General features: G+C 35.5%; 2 protein-coding genes and 1 non-coding gene across 5 annotated transcripts in view; 2 read left to right on the forward strand and 1 right to left on the reverse strand.

Moving 5' to 3' along the window:
• Positions 1–23540, reverse strand: part of SLC25A40 (solute carrier family 25 member 40) — an 85417-nt gene that overhangs the window by 55000 nt on the left and 6877 nt on the right. The gene's annotated exons all lie outside the window — the stretch shown is intronic.
• DBF4 (DBF4 zinc finger) lies at positions 11–23352 on the forward strand. 2 transcript variants are annotated; one of them, XM_029233947.1, is made up of 12 exons: positions 11–303; positions 1555–1727; positions 8259–8438; positions 10453–10503; positions 11190–11259; positions 11462–11538; positions 12216–12252; positions 13456–13501; positions 16361–16489; positions 16999–17113; positions 20198–20322; positions 22141–23352. In XM_029233947.1, exons 1-12 carry the CDS (start codon positions 258–260, stop codon positions 23132–23134), a joined length of 2043 nt encoding a protein of 680 aa, XP_029089780.1. In that variant the 5' UTR covers positions 11–257; the 3' UTR covers positions 23135–23352. The 2 variants fall into 2 exon arrangements, with proteins under 2 accessions (XP_029089780.1, XP_029089781.1); XM_029233948.1 differs by lacking the exon at positions 13456–13501 and having other exon boundaries at positions 73–303; positions 12216–12224; positions 16422–16489; positions 22141–23335.
• On the forward strand, positions 19240–19346 carry LOC114902167. Its single transcript, XR_003795392.1, has one exon. It is a non-coding gene; the product is annotated as a U6 spliceosomal RNA (small nuclear RNA).

The following is a 23540-nucleotide window of genomic DNA, read 5'->3' on the forward strand; positions in this document are numbered from 1 at the left end:
CGCGTGACGCGTTTTCAAATCTTCAACCGCCGCAGCCCACTCGTTTGTGCTTTGCCACTTCCTCCTTGGCGCCCTGAGGCCGCATTCCGCCCCCGGAAACTCGGCGGGCAGACGCGGCATCTCTACTGCGTGGGTGTGGTGGCCCGCGGAAGCGGAGAAGCTACCGGCCGGTCAACGGGCCTTGAGGAGCCGTGTTTCCGTGGCCGCCCGGCGCGACACTCTCTCCGGACCCAGCATGTAGGTGCCGGGCGGCTGCCATGAACTCCAGAGCCATGAGGACCCACAGCAGAGGACATTTCCAGGGTACGAAGCCCCTCCTCCGGCTGCAGTCCCTTTAATCCTTTCCTTCCCTCATGGTTCCATAATTGATTCTTCAGAGTTCTCGCGCTGGGTCTCTGCTTTTCTCTTCTGACACGTGCATCCTGCTCTGGCCTGAAGGAAGGCTTGCTTCAGGGTTTTGCCGCAGGAAGGGAACGGATCCCGGCCCGGCCCCTGGCGCTCTCCACGCTCCAGCCTCGGCCGCAAATTCCCCGTAGCGCTGTCGGTTATAAAACTAGGAGACAATGCGGGACCCGGGAACCCGCCGGGGCTCCCACAGATGCTGCGACCCTTTGAGGCTGCCGCTTGAGCCTCGATTTAAATAAATACAGATGTGCTCGGGGCTTTTCGCTTCCTGATTAAACTGGGTGATTATGGGTGGATTTTTGGTCTTACTCATGAAGTTGAGGGAAAGTGTGTGTATTTCAAACACACCGTTGCTGTTTTCAACATTACAGACAGAAACAAGAGCAAACTTTCATTTTCAATCACTTCTATTTGGTAAAGCATTCCAGCCTGTAAGTTTTTCTTTTTAACATGTATAGTGTGTGTGGGTATATACTGATATGTATAGTGTGTATATGTGGTCTCCTACTTATGAACAGATTGAGTTCTTAAAGTTAATTTTTAAGCAGCTGTTTGGATCTGACATGTTTTCAAAGGAAAGAATGAAATGAATGGTGATTTGGTTCTTCAAATGGACCGCTGAGTTCTTCTTAATATACACACTGACTCTACGTGAAACTCAACCTTGAGCAGTCAGGAACCCTTGAGGTCTAGGTCATTCTGAGTAACAGGTTTCTTGCATTATTAAATGTTCAACATTTTAAGTACCAGTTGTGAGTGTTCAACAGAATGGCAGACGCTCCATGAGTATTTGCTGAGTAAATACTCCATGCAGTTTACATACTAGGAAAACTCTTTCAAATTGGTTTTACATAGTTCACTGCCTTAATGCATAAAACACGGATAAACACATGAATATTTCTTGCAGAGTCAACTGTTGACTGTGAACAATAGTCGTTTTGCGACATATAATATCTGTTAAAATAGAGTGTTTTGCCTTTATCCTAAGTGATACAAAGAAATATATTAAAATGTTAATGACTGCTAAATTAGTAGGATTATAAAGATTTTTCTCTCTGTGATATTATCACATAAACAAATATTTTTAAAACAGTAGAAAATTTCTGTCTGCGTAAAACATGATCTAATTCTAAATTTTTTAAACAATAGGTGGAATCCAAGTCAAAAATGAAAAAAATCGACCGTCTTTGAAATCTCTGAAAACTGATAACAAACAAGAAAAATCCAAATATGAGCCACTCTGGGGTAAAGTATTTTACATTGACTTACCTTCTGTCACCATATCTGAAAAACTGCAAAAGGACATTAAGGATCTGGGAGGGGTAAGTCAAAACCATACACTGTAACAAAAAAGGAAAACTTTCTAATTTGTAATCATTTAACATTTTCCTTTGGGAAAAAAACTTTTATAAGCACCAAGCTTAAAATTTTTAACAGCTGTTTATCATTAATGAACAGTCATTTGTTTTAACCTTCTGTAGGCTGACAAAACTTTCAGGTTTCTGTGATTATTAGTCTGGTGTGAAGTTCACAAGTGTGAGAAATGAGACTCCCTTGTCCTGAAGGAACTGCTGATTGCCTTCTCACGGTAATGTTGGGATGTCCTCCAGATGGTAGAAACTCCTTGATTATGATTATTGGGAAGCTGCATGAAAGTAAGATGTTATTTACAGAACAAGGAAAACCTGTTCAAACCACAAAGAGTTAAAATTTCTCTTGACTGATACAGTCTCAACAGAATGAATGTCATTAAGGGAACGATTTTGGATTATAAATATGGAAAACGTGCTTCTTTCCTACCTTATACATTGAGTAAATGATTAGGAAATTAGAAAATTTGGGTAAAATTCTAAGATTTTCTTAGGATTAAGGGTGGTACTGGGTAAATTTTAGCAAGGTTAAGATTTTATTCATTTATTTACTGATTATTCCTGTTTCAAAGATTTCTGCTGCACTTTGTCATGGTTAACATTTTTTGAATAATATGAACAAATCCTGCCATTACTGGAATAGAAATTTGCAGAACATGTAACAAGTTTTTTGGAATCATTTTTTGATATGATATTTTACTTAACTGTCTTTGAAAAGCTATTCTACTTTTTTGCTATTCATTTTCTTAAAATAAAACATTGTCACACATTTGTCATAGTAGTAGCATGTACCATAATGACCATGTGACTGCATTACTAAAGTTCATGTTTTATAGCCTGCCATCATTGAGTAAAGATCCCTTATTTTAAAAATTAAGTACTTAAGTGTCCAGAGAAGTAAGTGACTGACCCAGGGTAGAATCAGCCTAATACCTAGACTCATGCTACTGCACCATTCTGTTCCTCTAGCAATCAGTGGCTACAAAGTAGCTCTCTGATATGGTTTGAGAGCTTTCTTAAATATAATGGAAAAACTTATTAACCCTTCTAATCTAAATCAGTAATTTTAGATTTGTGCTTTTAGCAGTGGAACCCTTCAAACAAAATCATGTTCAGAAGTCCAATGTGTAAAGCCAGTAAAAAGGGAATTGCTGTAGCTGAAACAGCAGTATAGAAGCTAGTGCAGGGACTGCCTGCCCTACCCCCTTTTTCTCTCTCCTCTCATCCCCATAGCAGTTCCTGAGGCACTTGCAAGAAACAAATTTTGAACTCACTTATGTGTTAGATAATAGCTGAGAAAGAGCTGAAAGTTGGTTTTATACACTTCAAATTTTTATCCTAAAATGGTTTGAAGTAGGTCAATGAAATGAGGAGCATATTAATGTCGTAAGTTTCCAAATTTTTCCCCAAAGCTGTGGATTTTCAACTGAATTTGATTTATTGACTTTATTCCCTTAATTTCTCCTAAGATTTTTTTTTATCAAATTCTGATCTCCCCACACACTATCTTTCCAATAATTCATGATGTCATGATTTCTGTCTCTAGCACAGTACTATTTCTGTCACTGAAAAAGACTGTTACGAAGATCTCGTATGGGAGCTATAAAGGAACTTTGATTTCTATACACTAATTTAAGTTTTAAGATTCAACTTTAAGAAACGTGTAGTTAAATATTGATAGATCTTCCTCAAAAGGACTGTGCTTATTACTTAATTTTTAGGATTACTTAGATCCTTTAACCATTTGTAATTTATTTTGCCTCAGGTTATTAACAGTGTCATCTTTTTTTGAACTGTCCATTTTATGCATTTGCTTTCTCTAGTCTGAATGAAAACATCTAAATACACTTTTTATTTGGAGAGTACACTTCTGAAGATTCAGCCACTGAGAGTACATCAGTGAAGTGCTGACATAATGGGGGAATATCTCTAATAGTGGCAAGAAAGGTTGCTGTTGTAAAACCAACCATGCTTAAGCCCATATCTAAACAGTTTGGGCTAAAATAAGACAGCTGGAGAAGAAAAGAGATGTAGGGTCAGATACCTTGGCATAGTTCTGTCCTTATGAACTTCAGGACAGAATTACTTGTTTTGGATGTTCAGTGTGACCTTGAGTCATCAGAAAATAAGTTTTGAGTTTACTCTTTTAAAGACCTAGATTCCACAGTAGCTAATAAATTAAAGGCCATGATAAAACTAACTCAACAGTACAGGACACAGTATTAAGTATTTTGGTAGATTCAAAAATGAATCTGATGTCCATCCCACCCTCAATTTCTAATCTAAGCAGAGATGGCATTGGTACAATTAATTGTAATATAGAATGTTATAAGAGGGAAAGATTGCTTCCAACTAAGGAATCTTGGAGGCCATTGTACAGACACAAGTTGAACTCAGCTTTGAAGAATGGTTATGATTTGGGCATATGGAAATTCATTCAGAAATTATTCCACCAGTGTCTCCCATATGCTAGCACTATTTTAGATGCTGGGGAATGCAAAAATAAGATGTAGCCTAATCCTCTAGGAATTCTCAGTCTATCGGACACCTAAATCAATAAATTACAGTATAGCATTGTCAGTGCTTTAACAGAAGTTATGTAGAAATTGCCATTAGAATATAGAAATGGAAATATTAACTCTGCCTTTTGGATTTATAGCAGGAATAAAATTTGAGCTGAGTCTTGAAAGCCTAGTAGGAATATACCAGGTAAAATGAACAAACTAAATAGAGGAAAGAACATATTTAAAATATAGGTCTGTGTGGTTTGTTTGAGCAACTGCTAATATTAAGAGTATGACTTGAGCTTGGGATTTAGATGGGGGATATGGCAAGAAACAGTGTTACATCGGGACCAGATTGTAAAAGATATTTTTCATTATTAAAGACTTATAACTCGAGGTACAGGAAATGGAAACCCAAGGGAAATGTGTCATATTGGCATAAGGACAAACATATAGACCAATGCAATAGAAGAGAGAACCCAGAAATCCTCTCATATAGTTGATTTTCAACAGGAGCACCAAGACCATTCAGTGGGGAAAGGATAATCTTTTTAACAACTGATGCTAGGAAAACTGAATATCAACATGCAAAAGAATTAAGTTGTACCCTTACTGTATATTATGTGCTACAATTAGTTAAAAATGGATCAAGATCTAAAATGTAAGAGCTAAAACCCATAGAGGAAAGTATTGGGGAGAATCTTCATGATGTTAGATTTGGCATTGAGTCCTTGACTATGACACCAAAAGCACAGACAGCAAATGAAAAAATAGATAAATTGGACTTAATAAAAATGTGAAGATTTTGTGTATCAAAGGACACTATCGAGAGGGTGAAAAGACAACCCACATAATGAGAAAAAAAATATCTGCAAATCATACATCTGATAAGGGATTAATATCTAGAATATAAAGAACTACTACAACTCAACAAAAAACAACCCGATTAAAAAATGAGCAAAGGACTTGAATAGACTTTTCTCCAAAGAAGATATATACATACAGATGGCCAATAAGCACATGAAAAGATGTGCAGCATCACTAATCACTGGGAAATACAAATCAAAAACATAGAGACAGACATAGAAAACCAACTTATGGTCACCAAAGGGGAGAGTGGGGGGAGGATGTAAATTAGGAGTTAGAGATGAGCAGATAGAAACTACTATATACAAAATAGGTAAACAAGGTCCTACTGTATAGCATAGGGCACTATATTCCATATCTTGTAATAAACTATAATGGAAAAGAATATGAAAAAGAATATGTATATATATGTATAACTGAGTCACTTTGCTGTACACCAGACACACAACATTGTAAATTATATTTCAATTAAAAAAAAACACACACTGAGATACCATATGACATCTGTTAGAATGGCCACTATCAACATAGGTGTTGGTGAGGATGTAGAGAAACTGGAACCCTCGTGAACTGTTGGTGAGATTGTAAAATGGTGCAACTGCTATGGAAAACATTAGTTTCCTCAAAAAATTAAAAATGGAATTACCATATGATCAAGCAATTCCACTTCTGGGTATATACCCAAAAGAACTGAAAGCAGAGTCTGGAAGAGATACTTGTATACCCATGGTCATAGCAGCATTATTCACAATAACCAAAAGGTGGAAACAACCCAGATGTTAATCAGCAGGTGAATGGATAAACAAAACGTGGTTTATACATACAGTGGAATATTACTCAACCTTGAAAAGGAATGGAATTCTGATCCATGCTACATCACGAGTGAACCTTGAAAACACTGTACTAAATGAAATAAACCAGACACAAAAGGACAAATACAGGATTCCACTTATATGTACCTAGAATTATCAAATCCATAGAAACAGAAAGTAAGCATTAAAAGGGGCTGGCAAGGGACTCCCCTGGTAGTGCAGTGGTTAAGAATCCATCTGCCAATGCAAGGGACACAGGTTCAAGCCCTGGTCTGGGAAGATCTCATGTGCCACAGAGCAACTAAGCCCATGCGCCACAACTACTCAGCCTGCACTCTAGAGCCTGCGAGCCACAACTACTGAGCCTTTGTGCACAACTACTGAAGCCCGTGCACCTAGAGCCCATGCTCTGCAACAAGAAAAGCCACCGCAATGAGAAGCCCGCGTACCACAACCAAGAGTAGTCCCCGCTTGCCACAACTAGAGAAAGCCCGCGCACAGCAACAAAGACCCAGTGCAGCCAAAACTAAACAAATAAATTTACTTTAAAAAAAAAAAAAGAAAACGGCTGGCAAGAGGGGAAAATGGGGAGTTATTGTTTAATGGGTACAGTTTCAGCTTAGAATGATGAAAAACTTCTGGAAATGGATAGTGGAGAAGGTTATACAACATTGTGAATATACTTAATGCCACTGAATTGTACACTCAAAAATGGTTTAAATGGTAAATTTTATGTTACGTATTTTATCACAATTTTTTTTTTTTTTTAATGGTTGGGAGATTGGGCTTCTTGAAAAACTGGAAGCTCTGTCAGTGCTGGGGCCACATATTTATGAAGATGAAAAGAGTATTTGACATGTAATCGTTCATTCGTATTCTTGCTGGCCCTTGTAGGCATTTGAGTCTGTCATCCTTAGAATACATAAATGTACTTTATTTACTGGTGGATGAAAATGTTACTCAGAAAAAAAGGAACTAGTGATTTGCATTTAACCAAGGCAGCTGCTGGTCTTAGCAACAAATTGTGCTTAATGCTTAGATGAAATTAACTAATTACATACTTTGCTTCATTTTTTATTATCTTCATTTATGTTGTGAGACCCTACAGAAATTAGATACAGCTGCTTAAAATACTTTGAGTCTCTCATTTATGCAAATAGTTAATGATTAATAGTATTTTTTCTACTTAGTTTAATTTTCCTGCCTTTGGATGGCAGTGATTTTCAACACTGACTTATTGACTTTGGTACATGTGTTTATAAATTCAGACATTTAAGCAGTGGTTTTCAAACTAGGGAAATTCTCTTCAAAACAGTCATACACTTTTTGGGGGGGGGTGCTATGTTGGGTCTTCATTGCTGCATGCAGGCTTCAGTAGTTGCAGCACGCTCAGTAGTTGCAGTACGGGGGCCTGAGAGCCCTCAGGCTTCAGTAGTTGTGGCGCACGGGCTCTAGGGCCCCCAGCGTTGGTAGTTGTGGCACTCAGGCTCAGCTGCTCTGCAGCATGTGGGATCTTCCTGGACAGGGATCGAACCCGTGTCCCCTGCATTGGCAGGCAGATTCTTAACCACTGCACCACCAGGGAAGTCTCAGTCATACACTCTTAAAAGTAAGGGTTTCCTACCTTTTAATAGTTTAAGTCTTAAGGAAAGATGTTATAACTTTATAAGTTTGAATTGTACTATCCAGTATTATAGCCATTCGCTACATGTGCCTATTGAAATTTTAAGTTAATTAAAATTAACACAGTTTGAAATTGTTGCTCAGTCACATTAATGACACTTCACGTACTCAGTAGTCACATGTGGCAGTTGTTACCATATTGGACAATGCTGATAAAGAACATTTCCATCATTACAGTGAGTTCTATTGGACAGTAGTGCTTTAGAGCATGGATATGAAACAATACCTATGTTCACACAACGTTGTAAATCAGGTATACTTCAATTAAGAAAAAATTAAGGTTAAAAAAAAAAAAGAGTACCTGTGTTCAAATTCTCTTACTACTGGTGTAACCCTCAAGGCAAGTCACTTAACTTCTGTTTTCTTCTCCACAAAATAAGGATAATATTAGTATTATGGGTTGTCATGTGGATTAAACTAATTACAATATATAAACTACATGCTGTTGTTGTGTTATTAGAATTCTCATTGTACTTTCTCAACTCTAGGTTCAGAATAATACAGTATAGAAATTTAGAATATTGAAATGCATCAAACTGGCATTTTCTACTGTGCCTAGCATATGAAACAGTTTATGGTTTATATGACTTACTTAAAAATACTTTGTTTTCCTTTAGCGAGTTGAAGAATTTCTCAGCAAAGATATCAGTTATCTTATTTCAAATAAAAAGGAAGCTAAATTTGCACAAACCTTGGGACGTATTTCTCCTGTACCAAGTCCAGAATCTGCATATACTGCAGAAACCACATCACCTCATCCCAGCCATGATGGAAGTTCATTTAAGTCTCCAGATACAGTAAGTCTCTGAAATATGGTTTGAGACTCTGGGAAAGGCTATAGGATTTTATAATTTTCAGGAGTGGGCTGATAGCAGAGTTCACTTAGGTAGAATAATATCTACACTAAGTGTGGCTTTCCAGTCGTTAATAAGGTTGCTGTTGTATATAGAAAGGTGATTTTTCTCCTAATAGTGCTTGTGTAGTCACACTGATTCCTAAAATATGCCCTTGCATTTAGTGATGGCTTTTATTTTGAGAGTAATTTACAACTAAAGAGTGACAGCAGATCATTTTTTAAAGAAGGAATAGAAACCTTTTGTTTGTTTCAGAGCAGAGGTAAGCAAACTATGGCCCATGAGCCAAATCCAGCCTGCCGCCTGTTTTTTTTTTTTTTGCAGCACGCGGGCCTCTCACTGTTGTGGCCTCTCCTGCTGTGGAGCACAGGCCCAGCGGCCATGGCTCACGGGCCCAGCCGCTCCGCGGCATGTGGGATCCTCCCGGACCAGGGCACGAACCCATGTCCCCTGCATCAGCAGGCAGACTCAACCACTGCGCCACCAGGGAAGCCCCAAGCCTGCCGCCTGTTTTTTACAGCCTGCGAGCTAAGCATGGATTTTACATTTTCAAGTGGTTGGGGAAGAATTCAAAAGAATACTTTGTGACAAGTGGCAGTTATGTGAAATTCAAATTTCATTGTCCATGAGTAGAGTTTTATTGGAACAGAGACATACCATTCATTTACATATTGACTGGTTGCTTTACTGCTGTAAAGGCAGAATGGGATAGTTGCAACAGAGACTATATGGCCTGCAGAGCCATATAAACATGGACTATCTGGCCCTTTAAAGAAAAAGTTTGCCAACCCCTGTACTAGAATTACTAACATCATATCCCTACCACTCAGTTGCCAGTAAGTTGTAAGATACAGTGAAGGATAAATTAAATTGATTTAATTGGGTATGAAAAGGGCAAGAGGTTGAAAATAGTGTTTATCTCATTTTTAGATTGAAATTAATTATTTAAAATTATCCTCCCCGGGGCTTCCCTAGTGGTACAGTGGTTAAGAATCCGCCTGCCATTGCAGGGGACACGGGTTCGATCCCTGGTCCAGGAAGATCCCACGTGCCACGGAGCAACTAAGCCCGTGCGCCACAACTGCTGAGCCTGCACTCTAGAGCCCGCGAGCCTAGAGCCTGTGCTCTGCAAAAAGAGAAGCCACTATAGTGAGAAGCCCGCGCAACGCAACAAAGACCGAATGCAGCCAAAAATAAATAATAAATAAATTTTTAAAATAAATTAAAAAAAAATCCTCCCCAACTTATCTACTGCAGCCATTTGGAAAGCAGGGAAAAATGGGAGCGGGGGAGAACAGGTAAAAGAAATGATTGTTACATAAAAGATACCTCTTGAAAAAAAAGAGACAAATACAAAGAAGCAAAAACGTCAAAGAAGAAGAGACCAAGGAAGCCTCATACATTCTTTCAGTTAATGCTTTTTTGGAGGAACACGGTTGTACACCAGTGACTAGTTCCAAATTAAATGCTGCTATTAGCATTTCAACTGCTTTTCCTACTGTTTTGTTTAAGAAGTGAAATGCTATGTAAAAACAGTATATATGGTTTACTCATATCCTTTGATCTTTGGTTAAATAGGAAATTAAAATGTAAACTTACTATTTAATTATAGATTGAATTTCAGATCAACCTATTTTATTTTTCATGTTGAATAACATTTACTACAGAACTGACCCTTTTTTTTTTAAGCTGAGTTTAGGCTCTACCAAAAAAAGAAACAAACTTTTTAATAGATCTTATTACAAACAAAGACCCTAAGGAAATCACTTTTTACTGTACATTTATTATGTTGATGATCATTAAGACTTGTACAAATAAACTTTATGTATTTTAAATTTCATATTTATATTAAAATTCATCTTTAAATTTTATCTACTTGCTTTAGCTATTTTATCTTTTTAAAATTTTTTCCAATGAGGCACTATGTTATAACTATTGTTCTCTGGTCTTTTTATAGGTGTGTTTGAGCAGAGGAAAATTATTAGTTGAAAAAGCTATCAAGGACCATGTAAGTAGGAATTTTAAAAATTCGCAGTGTATATTCTATTACTAAAAACTGAAATGTAAAATAGAGATGTTTTTGAAATCTTTTCCTCATTTTTAATAGGAAAAGCCTAAATATCAGCATGTATCTCATAAAGAACAGAATCTGCTTTTCATGAAGAAACGCCTCCATCTTGTGGCCTTTTAAAATATTACTGGCCACTTCTGAAGCCTGTGGCATTTTTGTGTCTTTAAAAGAAAAAATTTCTTGGAACTATTAACTGTAAGGCTACAGGGTACATTAATTGTCAAGAATATGGGAGTAGGGCTTCCCTGGTGGCCCAGTGGTTGGGAGTCCACCTGCCAATGCAGAGGACACGGGTTTGTGCCCTGGTCCAGGAAGATCCCACATGCCGTGGAGCGGCTGGGCCCGTAAGCCATGGCCACTGAGCCTGCGCGTCCGGAGCCTGTGCTCTGCAACGGGAGAGGCCCGCGTACTGCAAAAAAAAAGAATATGGAGGTATATTAAACAGAAATGGTTTTAGAAATTTCAGAAGAAAAAAACTGATGTTCTCAATGCTATATTGTAACTGTATAGGGTCTGTTCTGAATAACCATCTCAGTGACATTAAGCTTCAGATAATATTTTTAATTTAGCTCATTTAAAAGAGTAATTTCCTAGAAAAAACTATCAAACTTTTTTTTTAACAGGATTTTATTCCTTCAAACAGTATATTATCAAACGCCTTATCATGGGGAGTAAAAATTCTTCATATTGATGGTAAGGATTTTATTATTGCTTTTGACAATATTTGTTATAAGTGTCTGTCTCTTCATTCCTAATTTTAGATAGAATTCTGATAGCAAGAGATACCTCTAAGGGTAATTCTTTCATCTAAATTTACTACAATTATAAGAAAATAGCAGCATTTAACTCCAAAGGTAAAAATGCTAATCTTAAACCCTTCTTTCTTTTAATAAAGACATTAGATACTACATTGAACAAAAGAAAAAAGAATTGTATTTACTCAAGAAATCAAGTACTTCTGTAAGAGATGGGGTATGTTATTTTCCTTAATTTTTAAACTAATTAAAGAAAATGGTAAGCTTGGTTTTTATTTATGTATCTATAAATTTTTTTGCCAAGTGGAAAATATTACTGCCAGAATATCCTAGGGGTAATCCTGTGTACTATATGCATGTTTCTGTCATTTGAATAAATTGTTGCATATCATTTTACTTTAGGATTTACTCATGAGGTAAAAGTTGTTCCACCTTTGATGAGTTTATCACAAAGGTTTTGCTGAATGAGGGCATAAAAATAACTTACATGACTATTTTTAGATTATTTTACTAACCATGCCTTTTCTTTATTGGTTGATTTCTTTCTGTGAAGACATTACAGCTAAAATACAGATTTGTTGGGGGTATTGTAAAAGTGAGCTTATATTATTAAGTTCCATACCACTGGATAAAATCTTTAATTCCTGAATGATCTTTGTTTCCTTTCATTTCTTTGGTTGAGTTGATTTTGAAAAGCAGCTTTTTCTCTTTTTTCCCCATGAAACTGCAGTAATCACCCTTCCTTTATTTAGTTGTTTTCCTATATGATTTTTTAATCTTGAGGATATTGAGCAATTGCAATAGCTGTTTTCACTGTACTTTCAAGCCCAGTGTTTTTACCATATATATGTTTATATATATATATATATATATATATTTTTTTTTTTTTTTTAGGGGAAAAGAGTAAGTATTGGCACACAGAAAGCAAGAAGTAAGTATTTTGATTTCCTTAAGTGTGTTTGTTTTGCGTTTAGAAAATAGAATAAAACATATAAAAATCTTCTAACATATCATGTAACCAACCCTTTAAATGACTTTTTCAGTGGTTCTTAGCCTTTTTTTTTTCTTTAGAACATTGACCCCTATGGCAGTCTGGTAAAGTCTATGGACCTTTGTTAGAATAATGTTTTTTAAAACATTTTTTCTTATCATTATATCACTAAGAAAATCAATTATATTGAAATTCAGTTATCAGAATATTTTTCAGTATAAAATAGTTATATACTTGTTTTTATTACACATTAAAAAGTTCTAGCAGTGATTATAATTGCTACTGTAATTTTGTTTTGAAGTGATGAGTATAAATGATGCTTTGAGATATTTGTAGTAACTAATATGATATGAAAATATGTTTCAACTGATATCAAAATTACAAGCATTGGGCCTCCCTGGTGGCACAGTGGTTTAGAATCCACCTGCCAATGCAGGGGACATGGGTTCGAGCCCTGGTCTAGGAAGATCCCACATGCCGCGGAGCAACTAAGCCTGTGCGCCACAACTACTAAGCCTGTGCGCCACAACTACTAAGCCTGTGCTCTAGAGCCCGTTAGCCACAACTACTGAGCCCGCGTGCTGCAACTACTGAAGCCCGCACGCCAAGAGCCCATGCTCCGCAGCAAGAGAAGCCACTGCAATGAGAAGCCCACGCACAGCAACAAAGAGTAGCCCCTGCTCGCCGCAGCTAGAGAAAGCCTGTGCACAGCAAGGGAGACCCAACACAGCCAAAAGTAAATAAGTAAAATAAATAAATAAATAAAAATTACAAGCACCGCTAATACTACTGTGATTCTTTTGCCTATATGCAAAATTGAAGGACATGTTACATTTCAGTTAGATTAGTGAACATAAAAGTTAAATTTTTTTTCCTGTTCTAGCTCAAAATCCTCCAGAATTCTGCTTATAGATCCTTTAGGAGATGCATTCCATTTAAGAATCACAGAATATAGACAGAGCTTCTGTCATTTTGGAAATGGATTTATAATTGCAGGATACCTTACCTGAGGCTAAAAACTTCAAATTGAAATGAAATGGATAATGGATACATCGTTGGATTATTTTAGCCAGAGTAGTTTTATTTAAAAAAAAAAATTCTGGATTTGTAAGCATCTAATATCATGTTTTGTATATTCCCTAGCAGGTAGACTCAAAAAGCCTTTTGTAAAGGTGGAAGATATAAGCCAGTAAGTATCTTAAATTCAATCTGTATGATTTAAATACAATATTAAAGGAGAAAATCTAACTAATTAAACTGTTGCCGCTAATACTTTTAGGTCCCTTTACGTTAGATTTATATGATATTAATATGCATGTGGCACAGTTTCAAAAAGTAGCATTACTTTGTGCTCAAGGACTGAGTTAAGTTTCAGTAGGTTTTAGATAATAATTCCTTGAAAATCTAGTTTAGAGCAATCATGAGACCAGCTCATTTTTCAGTATTTCAAATAACCATTCTCTGGCTAAAGGTAATACCATATGATTTAGAACTACTACTTAAAGACTGCATCTACATTTGTAAAAAAGAAATTATTAGTTACTACTTGGAAATACAAAATCTGAGTATAACATCTAATTTGGTAGTTTTCGCAAACTCATTCTGAAGCTCTATAGAATAATCTTAATGAAGACTACAGATATAAGTAGACTAATTTGGCATGGGAGAATTAGATTTCTTTCCCTACACATTCTAGTTACTCATTTAGACATGTGTGATTAATTCTCTTGGGTGCTCAGTGAGGCGACAAAGATGTGTTGAACACTTCTTTTTTTTAAATGTGCTACTGTGAGAAAAAAAAGTACAATTTAAAATTAGGCCTGGAGGGACTTCCCTGGTGGCCCAGTGGTAAAGAACCCTCCTTCCCATGCAGGGGACACAGGTTCAGTCCCTGGTTGGAGAACTAAGATCCCACATGCTGTGGGCAGCTAAGCCCTCGCACCTCAACTATAGAGCCCGTGTGCTGCAAACTAAAGAGCCTACATGCTCTGGAGCCCAAGCACCACAACTAGAGAAGAGAAAGCCTGCATGCCGCAACAAAGAGCCCACGTGCCACGACTAAGACCCGACACAGCCATAAAAATAAATATTTTTAAAAATAAAACTAGGCCTAGAGAAGCATCAATAAGTGGAAAGACAGCCCATATTCATGGATTGGAAGACTTCATATTTTAAGATGTGAGTACTACCCAAAGTGATCTACAGATTTAAAGCAATCCCTATAAAATCCCAATGACTTCTGTTGCAAAAAGAGAAAAATCTGTCCTAAAATTCATATGGAATCTCAAGGGACGCTGAACACCCAAAGTAATTTTGAAAATGAAGAACAAAGTTGGAGGTCTACACTTAACCAATGTCAAAACTTACTACAAAGCTGTAGTAATCAAAACAGTTTGGTACTGACATAAAGACATATATAGACCAATGGAATAGAATAAAGAGCCCAGAAGTAAATCTTTATATATATGATCAAATGATTGCTGACAAGGATGCCAAGAACATTCAGTAGGGAAAGGACAGTCTTTTTAATAAACAGTATTGGGGGCTTCCCTGGTGGCGCAGTGGTTGAGAGTCTGCCTGCCGATGCAGGGGACATGGGTTCGTGCCCCGGTCCAGGAAGATCCCACATGCCACGGAGCGGCTAGGCCCGTGAGCCATGGCCACTGAGCCTGCGTGTCTGGAGCCTGTGCTCCACAATGGGAGAGGCCACAATAGTGAGAGGCCCGCGTACCGCAAAAAGAAAACATAATAATAATAATAATAAACAGTATTGGGAAAACTAGATAGCCACATGCAAAAGAATGAAGTTGGACCCTTACTTTATACAATATATAAAATTAACTCAAAATGAGTCAGAGACCTAAAACTATACAACTCTTGGGAAAAAAAACATAGGGGGAAGCTATATGACACTGGAATTGGCAGTCATTTCTTGGATATGACACTAAAAGCAGAAGCAAAAAGATAAAAGAACTAAATTGGACTATGTCAAAATTATAAATTTCTGTGCACAAAAGACATAACACAGTGAGAAGGCAACCACAGAATGGGAGAAGATAGTTGCAAGTTATGTATCTAATACGATGGTAATATGAAGAACTCAACAACAGAAAATCAAATGACCCAATTAAAAAATGGGCAAAGGACTTGACACTGCTCCAAACATACCCAAATTGCCAACAAGCATATGAAAAGATGTTCAACCTGACTCATCATCAGAGAAATGCAAATCAAAACCACAATGAGAAACCTATTACCTCACAACCACTAGGATGGGTACTATTTTAAAAAGAAAAAAGTGTTGGTGAGGGTGTGGAGATATTGAAACTCTTATGCACAATTTGTGGGATTAGAAAATGGTGTAACCACTATGGAAAACCATATGGAGAGTCCTCAAAAATTCTGAACTGCTTGCTGTATGATCCAGCAACTCCACTTCTGAGTATATATCCAAAAGAACTGAAAACAGGGTTTAGAAGAAGCACTTGTACATGCATGTTCATAGCAGCACTATTCACAATAGCCAAGAGGCAGAAGCAACCCAGATGTTCATCAACAGATGAATGGATAATATGGTATATACATAAAATGGGATATTATTCAACTTTAAAAAGGAATGAAATTTTGACACCACAACATGGATCAACCTTGAGGACATTATGCTTAATGAAATAAGAGGAAAATACTACATGATTCCACCTAATGAGGTACCCAGAGTAGTCAAATTCATGGAAACAAGGTAGAATGGTGGTTGTCAGGGGCTGGTGGGGAAGAGAGAATGGGGAGTTACTTATTTTATATGTGGGTACAAAGTTTCAATTTTGAAAGATGAAAAGAGCTCTAGATATGGACAGGTGTTAATAGTTGTAAAACATTGAATATACTTAAAAAACTGAACTGTGCACTTAATAGTAAATAGTAAATTTTAACTGATTCCTATTGTTTATTTCAGATTCCAGGTGAATTACATGATTTTGAAATATAAGACTTCAAACATGTTTTCTTTCATCATAAAGATTCTCATGTATTTGTCTTTTTATTCTTTTAGGCTTTATAGGCCATTTTATCTTCAGCTGACCAATATGCCTTTTATAAACTATTCTGTTCAGAAGCCCTCCAGTCCATTTGATGTAGATAAGCCATCTACCACCCAAAAGGAAACTCAGGTTAAACTAAGGTTGGTTTAACCGTCAAGTAATTTTTTATCTTTTTAAACAAATATTTAAAATAATGCATTTAACGCTGTGGTGTGTGTGTGTTGGTGTGTGTGTGTGTGTTGGTGTGTGTGTGTGTGTTGGGGTGTGTGTGTGTGTCTGTCTGTCTAATCACTGTTGTGCTTTCTCCCCTGGATATTTTTAATGCCCCTTTGCTAGATTTAAAGTCTGAATCTCTTTTTCAAGTATGTCACATTTAGCCACTTTAGATGGGGGCTCTGGGGGCGAGCTTAAAAATATTTGCAAATAATTCAAATGTGTTGTTTCTTTTCAGTGATCTGAGATATTCTCCAGAATAATCGTTACATTCTCAGTTTGCTTCTCAATTTCTTAAAAAGAAAAATGGCTAAAAGTATTTGTTTATATAAATCTCTGCAAATTATGGCAGATGCTGTTTGATAGTTGAGGACTAAATTTTTTAAAATTATTCCTTACGTTCAGCGGTTAATCTTTTACCATATATTTCTATCAGGATCCAAACAGATGGTGATAAATGTGGTGGAATCCCAGTTCAACTCCAGTTAAAAGAGAAGAAAAAAAAGGGATATTGTGAATGTTGCTTGCAGAAATACGAAGATCTCGATACTGTAAATGTGATTTTGTATTTAGAGGGTTGATATTTCTAAAACTATGAATAATATTTGCTGTTTAAATTTTAGTTTATTCTTTTGATCGTGGTTTACAACTTGGTAATTATTAAGTAGTAGATACTTCTTTTTGATAGAATTATCTTGAATTTTAAGAACCCAAAGTGGGGAAATGTGTATTGAAAAATCATTTTTATCCATTCAGCAAATATTTATTGAGCACCTGCTGTGTACCAATTACTGCTCTGGGTGAACAGCATTGAACAAAAGCGACCAATTCACAACCCTTGTGAAGATTACATTCTGTGGAAGGCGAGGAGAGAGAGCTAACCACAGGATAAGAGAATAATAAGAACATTAGATCAGTGCTATGAGAAAATAAAGCAGGAATGAAGGTGTTGCTATTTATTTAGACTAGACAAGGAATACCTAGACAAGGAATACCTAGACAAGGAATACCTAGACAAGGAATACCTAACTGATGAGGTGGTATTTGAGTAGAGACCTGAGAGAAGTTGAGGGAACAAGACTTGTGAATGTTGAAATAAGCAATGCAATGCAAAAGTGCTAAATGAAACTGATTGGCAGGATCAAAGAACAGATGTTGGTGGACTGAGCAATGGTGGTAGAAGTCAGCTTGCCGATATGATTGTAAAGGCGGGGCCAAGAGGATGTGCAGTGGATTGGATGTTGGGAGGGAGAGAGGGTGGGTCATGGGTCACTGCATGCTTCAGGCCTTAACAATTAAAAAATGGGTAAGTGATTTACTAATGGGAGGATGAGAAGAAAGTGGAGACAGTTCTTTGAAATAGCAGAAAAAGAAATTGTTGAAAATATATATGGGATGAAGAGAAAGTTTAAAAAATGGGAACAATTACAATTTGTAAACTGATAAAAAGAGCAAGAGCTTTGGATCCAGGCTAGCCCAAGGTTGAATCCTGGCTTCCTGTCTGTCTATGAGACTTTGGACAGTACCTGGCACTGTGCTTATTAAATATTAGCTGTTATTGTTTGAATTGTTAATTTTTAAAATACTGGGACAGTCTGTTTTGGTGCTTGGTTTTGGTAGAAGATGGTGGGAAAGTTGAGAAAAAATATTTGAAAATATCTGATCCATAAACTACCTCTGTCTTCAGTTTCTAAATTGGAAGTTTGTTTTATAACTGAAAGTTTGTGTCAGTTTTTTGTTTAGTTTATATAATAAAGTAGAAAAATAGTTAATTTTAAAGTTAGTTTAAAATTATTTTTAATCATAAGCTGAACTTTCTCAGAAATATTTGCCCTTCCCAAAAATCATTTTGAAAATTTAAATTGTAGATTGGTCCTGAAATTTTACTTTGCTGTTGCAATAAATTAATCTAAAATGGATGTTTTCCTTAATATCAGTTTGTGGATCCTAATTTGATGCTCAGAGGATGTTGGGGCTAAAAATCAACCACAAGAAAGGAAAATCAAAGTAGAGGCTGTGATGGATATTTTTTTAATTTTTTTTTTTACAGTTTTTCATGTATATGATCCCTAGTCACTAAGAATATAGCAAATATTTTGTTTTTTGAAACTTTGATTTCGTAGTGATTCAGTTCCACCTGTGTCGAGGCATTCATTTAACAAATTTGATCACAGGAAATTAAGCAGCAAACAAGGCAGATATATTTCCTACCCTTTTACCATCTTACGGTCTGACAGAGGAAATAGACATGAAACATGTATTTGCAAGTAGGATGAAAAGTGAAGTATGAAGTGCAGTGGTAATAAATAGAGTACTGAATGTAGAATGAGGGACAAGGAAGGCTCAACTGAGAAAGTGACATTTAAATCAAGACTTAAAGGATGAATAAAAAGAGTTAGGTGGAGTTAGAGAGGAGCTACACAAAAGTTGGAAGTTGTTTTTCTTAGTTCAGTTAGTAATTTTTCCTTCCAAGAACATGAATAAACAGAATCTGAACTTACAAAGTTAATGTTTCGTTTCTCATTAGTTTTAACATTACTGAGCATACATAATTTGTATATGGTAAATTTTGCAAGCAAGGAAGGAATATGTTTATATTCCAGAATACTGTATTTTTTGTGACCAGTGAAGAATTTCGTTTTTGGAATTAAAATCAAATCATCGCAAGTTAAAATTAGTGCTCGCTTCGGCAGCACATATACTAAAATTGGAACGATACAGAGAAGATTAGCATGGCCCCTGCACAAGGATGACGTGCAAATTCGTGAAGCGTTCCGATGTTTTTAATAAAGATGTTAAAAAAATAATAAAATGGATAACCAAAAAAAAAAGTTAAAATGATATGAAACTAGGGAAACAGAAATGAGGTTCTTCCATAATCACCTTGATACAGGCTTCTAGTTACAACTCCCTGATCAGCTGATAGACAAATGATATAGAATTAGCCTGGAGATTCCACCTATTCAGAAGGAACTTTGTTTCCTCTGAGTTTTATCCCAGTACACTGAACTTGTTGACTTTTGTTCTTAACCACCCTTAAGATTGAGAAAAGCTTCTCGGTACTCAGTCATAAGCACTGGGTAATTGAGATCATTTATTCCCTCATTCTCAAAATATTTTTTATTCTTCCCAGCATTAGTTGTACTTCATCTTTTTTTACTTAATCTCTCTCCTAGATTCTTGTTTTAGATTCTTGTATGTTACATAACATTTCATGTATTTAATATTTTATAAGCCCTACCTTACTTATTACTTAGTGGTAATTGCATAAGAATAAAGTAGTAAAGAGAAGTGTTTTCAAAAATATTAGCACACTAAATGCTATATGTTACTGTTGTTTTTCTTCAGCTTTATCTTCATTTTCTGATGTAGCTCATTGGTTTTCAGTTCCCTTAAACTACTAATTAATTAGTACTTGACTTTTTCTGATTGAAAAATGGAAGACTAAAAACCAAAGTACTTTTAGTGGTTTCTCAGCAGTTACTTTTATTCTACTTATTTTAAGTTCTGATAAAGGATATTTCTTTGGAGTAGTTATTAGATACTTAATTTTAGGGGCATGAGAATATTAGAAAAAAGTATCTGTTACTTTTAAAATATAATTATGATTTATGTACTTTTTTGTTTTATTTTAGCATCTTCTAAGTGAGCAACACAGAAACTTTGCACAGAGTAATCACTATCAACTTGTTGATGACATTGTATCTAAGTTAGTTTTTGACTTCGTGGAATATGAAAGGGACATGCCTAAAAATAAAAGGTAATTATCAACCCAAGTTTTAAATTTTACAAGAATATTAAACCATTAAACTAAAAATAAATCCAATGTTTTCTGTTCTTAGAAGGATTATATTTTCAGCATAGAAATATGGTTAAGAACTGATTGCTTCTTTTCTCTCCCTCCTCCACCGCCACCAAAAATGCTTACCTTATTATTACTTTTAAGGCTCTCTTCTTAACATAGTCTAAAAGGGGAGTTGGCAAACTTTTTCTATAAAGAACCACATAGTTAATATTTTAGGCTCTGTGAACCACAAAAAATAAATAGATGGCAGACTAGATTTGGCCCGAGCTGTATAAAGTGTGAATACAGTGATGTTCAGTATATAGTAACTGTACATTGACAAAATGAGCCTCATTAAGATTATTCCCATAAATCTAAAATAAAAAGAAATGCTTTCATATGAATATACCCTAGAATTGGTAATAACTCAATAGGTTGTTTAGTCCTTATATCTGTTTTTAGACCAATCTTAAGGCATAAAGAAGACTATAAAATGATACCAAGCTACAACTCCTGAAAATTAACTAGAAAGTTTTTTGGCTATATCTGGGTAGAACAGTTCCTAAACCTCTTATTTCTGTAACATTCAGAATGATTGTTCATGACTGATGTAATATTTGGAGAGGAAGCATATTTCCAACTATTAAAACGTATATGGGCTACTGTAAGAATTTAGAATTCCCTAAAAACTCATTCTGCAGCAAAATTCTGAACTAGTACTTAAATATAAACTGGTTTATTCCTTAATTATCTTATTATCTGCACAATTTTTATCTCTATAGACAAGTCACTTAAACATCTCTGGACTTTAAAGAAGAGTGATGTTGGACTAGTGTTTTTACATTTTATATCCTCCATTTGTTCAAGAGGAGTCTTAAGTGAAAGTATCAACAAAATAAATAGAAAAGTAACCATTCCGGTTTTGAAGGGGCAGGTGGAATTCTATATTTCTCTTCATTATCTGTGACATGTATAACATAAAACATAATTAGTGAGCCGTTAAGTTTTTTTCTCTTTGTAAGTAATTTAGGATTGTCTAATACAAACTAGCATCCCAAGGGTATTAAGAGACTCCATGAAGAAGAGAGTTTCAAGTCAAATATGTGTGTGAAACTTAAGGATTACTGACTTGTCATCTTTAGAAGTATAATGATATAAGGTTTCTGGCTTACTATAATATTGGATTGTTTATTTTTAAATATAAATAAATATCCATTTCTGCCTTAGGTTTCCCAATACTCATTCTCCACATGCGAAGTCAACATTAATGTAAATCAAAGCACAGAAATTAAGAAATTTTTCAGGATAGTGAAAAAATTAGGAACAGACCCAAATCCCTTTACTATCATCTTTCTTTGATTTATATGATCAAAGTAGTTTTAAATACCAAAGTCAAGAAACTGCTTACCTCTGGGAGGAAGTGGAAGAATGTGGATGAGGAATGGTACACTAGAGTTTTTAGCTATATCTGTAAAGTTTTATTATTTTAAAAACATCTAAAGTGGACTTCCCTGGCAGTCCATTGGTTAAGACTCCCCACTTCCACCGCAGGGGGCATGGGTTTGACCCCTGGTCGGGGAACTAAGATCCTACACGCCACGCGGCGCGGCCAAAAAAATAAAAGCATCTAAAGTAAATGTGGCTAAATAGTAAAAGTTCTGTATTTTTGTAGTGTTTTCTAAGTTAAATAAGTTTTATATACAGTTTTTAAAGATTTTTACTAATTTAGTTTTTAAATACTCAGGAATTTTTGATAGCAATTTTAATTTTTTTTCTTTTCTTTTTCCTCTAAAGAATAAAATACAGTGTTGGTTCCCTTTCTCCTATTACTGCAAATGTTTTGAAAAAGTTTGAACATAAAGAAAAGATGGAATTACAACATACTTCTCAGAAAAACTCCAGGGAAAATGTACAGGTGATGGAGCACGGTTTCCTGGATAAAGAAACCCAGGAACCTGAACAAAAGTTTACGTCTACTTCAGAACACATCCCACACCCTTCAAGTGAATTAAGAGGACATGATGATAAAACATCTAATAAATGTTCCATGTTAAATCCAGCTGAAAATGACATAAAAGAAAATTTTATATCTCTAAATTTTATATCTCTGTCTCCACATAAAAATAAACAGGAATGCATTCTTAATGTTCCTAAACATAAATTAATTATAAATGAAAATGACTTAGAAGTAAGGGTGGATCACTGTCCACATAGGCAACAGGCATCTGTACAAGTTTCTCATTTCAGTACGGATAATAGTGCATCTCAACCAAAACAAAAGTCAGATACTGTACTTTTTCCAGCAAAGGATATGAAGGAAAAGGACCTTCGTTCAGTATTTCATCATGATTCTGATCTGTTAGCAATAAACAGTTCACAGAAGCACCTAACAATTCAGGCAAAGGCTCCATCCCAAAGCCCTACTGAAGAACCCAACCCATGTGACATCAAGAATATGGATAGTTTACCTTCTGGTAAAATCCATCGGAAAGTGAAAATACTATTAAGAAGAAATAAAAAAGAAAACCTGGAACCAAATGTGGAATTAGATAAGAAAAGAACTGAATTTCTTACTACACAAGAAGAAAACAGAATTTGTAGCTCATCAGTACAGTCTCTACTAGACTTATTTCAAACCAGTGAAGAAAAGTCAGAATTTTTGGGTTTCACAAGCTACACTGAAAACAGTGGTATATGTGATGTTTTAGATATTTGGGAAGAGGAAAACTCACATCTGTTATCAGTGTTTTTCTCTTCCCCTTCAACTTCTACATTTTCTGGTTTTTAGATTTAAAAAAATAAATACCTTTCAGAAGCAATGAAGATGATATTCTTGAAATTTTTAAGGATATGTATAAAAATTCTTAGTTTTGGGGGTGAGGTTTTGCCAATTTTGTTTACAGAATGAAATGTAAATATTAACAATAAAGGTGATTGCATTTTTCTACAGAATTGAATATGCTAGAAAAATTGTAGAATAAACTTGTGACTCATCTTATTTTGCATACTATGTTCATAATTGTTTTCTAAGAACTATTATGAATAATAAGTTTGCTTTATGTCAGTGAAAACTAATTTCAAGGGAAATTTTGAGAATATCAAAATTTAGCATTATAAATTTAGATATTCTAGTTATATCTATTGTCTATTAAAACATTTCCATGATAACATGATAATATTGCTTTTAAAAACCT

This window comes from Monodon monoceros, unplaced genomic scaffold (assembly GCF_005190385.1).
Source record: "Monodon monoceros isolate NGI ecotype Baffin Bay Population unplaced genomic scaffold, NGI_Narwhal_1 Super_Scaffold_2, whole genome shotgun sequence".
Taxonomy (NCBI): Eukaryota; Metazoa; Chordata; class Mammalia; order Artiodactyla; family Monodontidae; genus Monodon; species Monodon monoceros.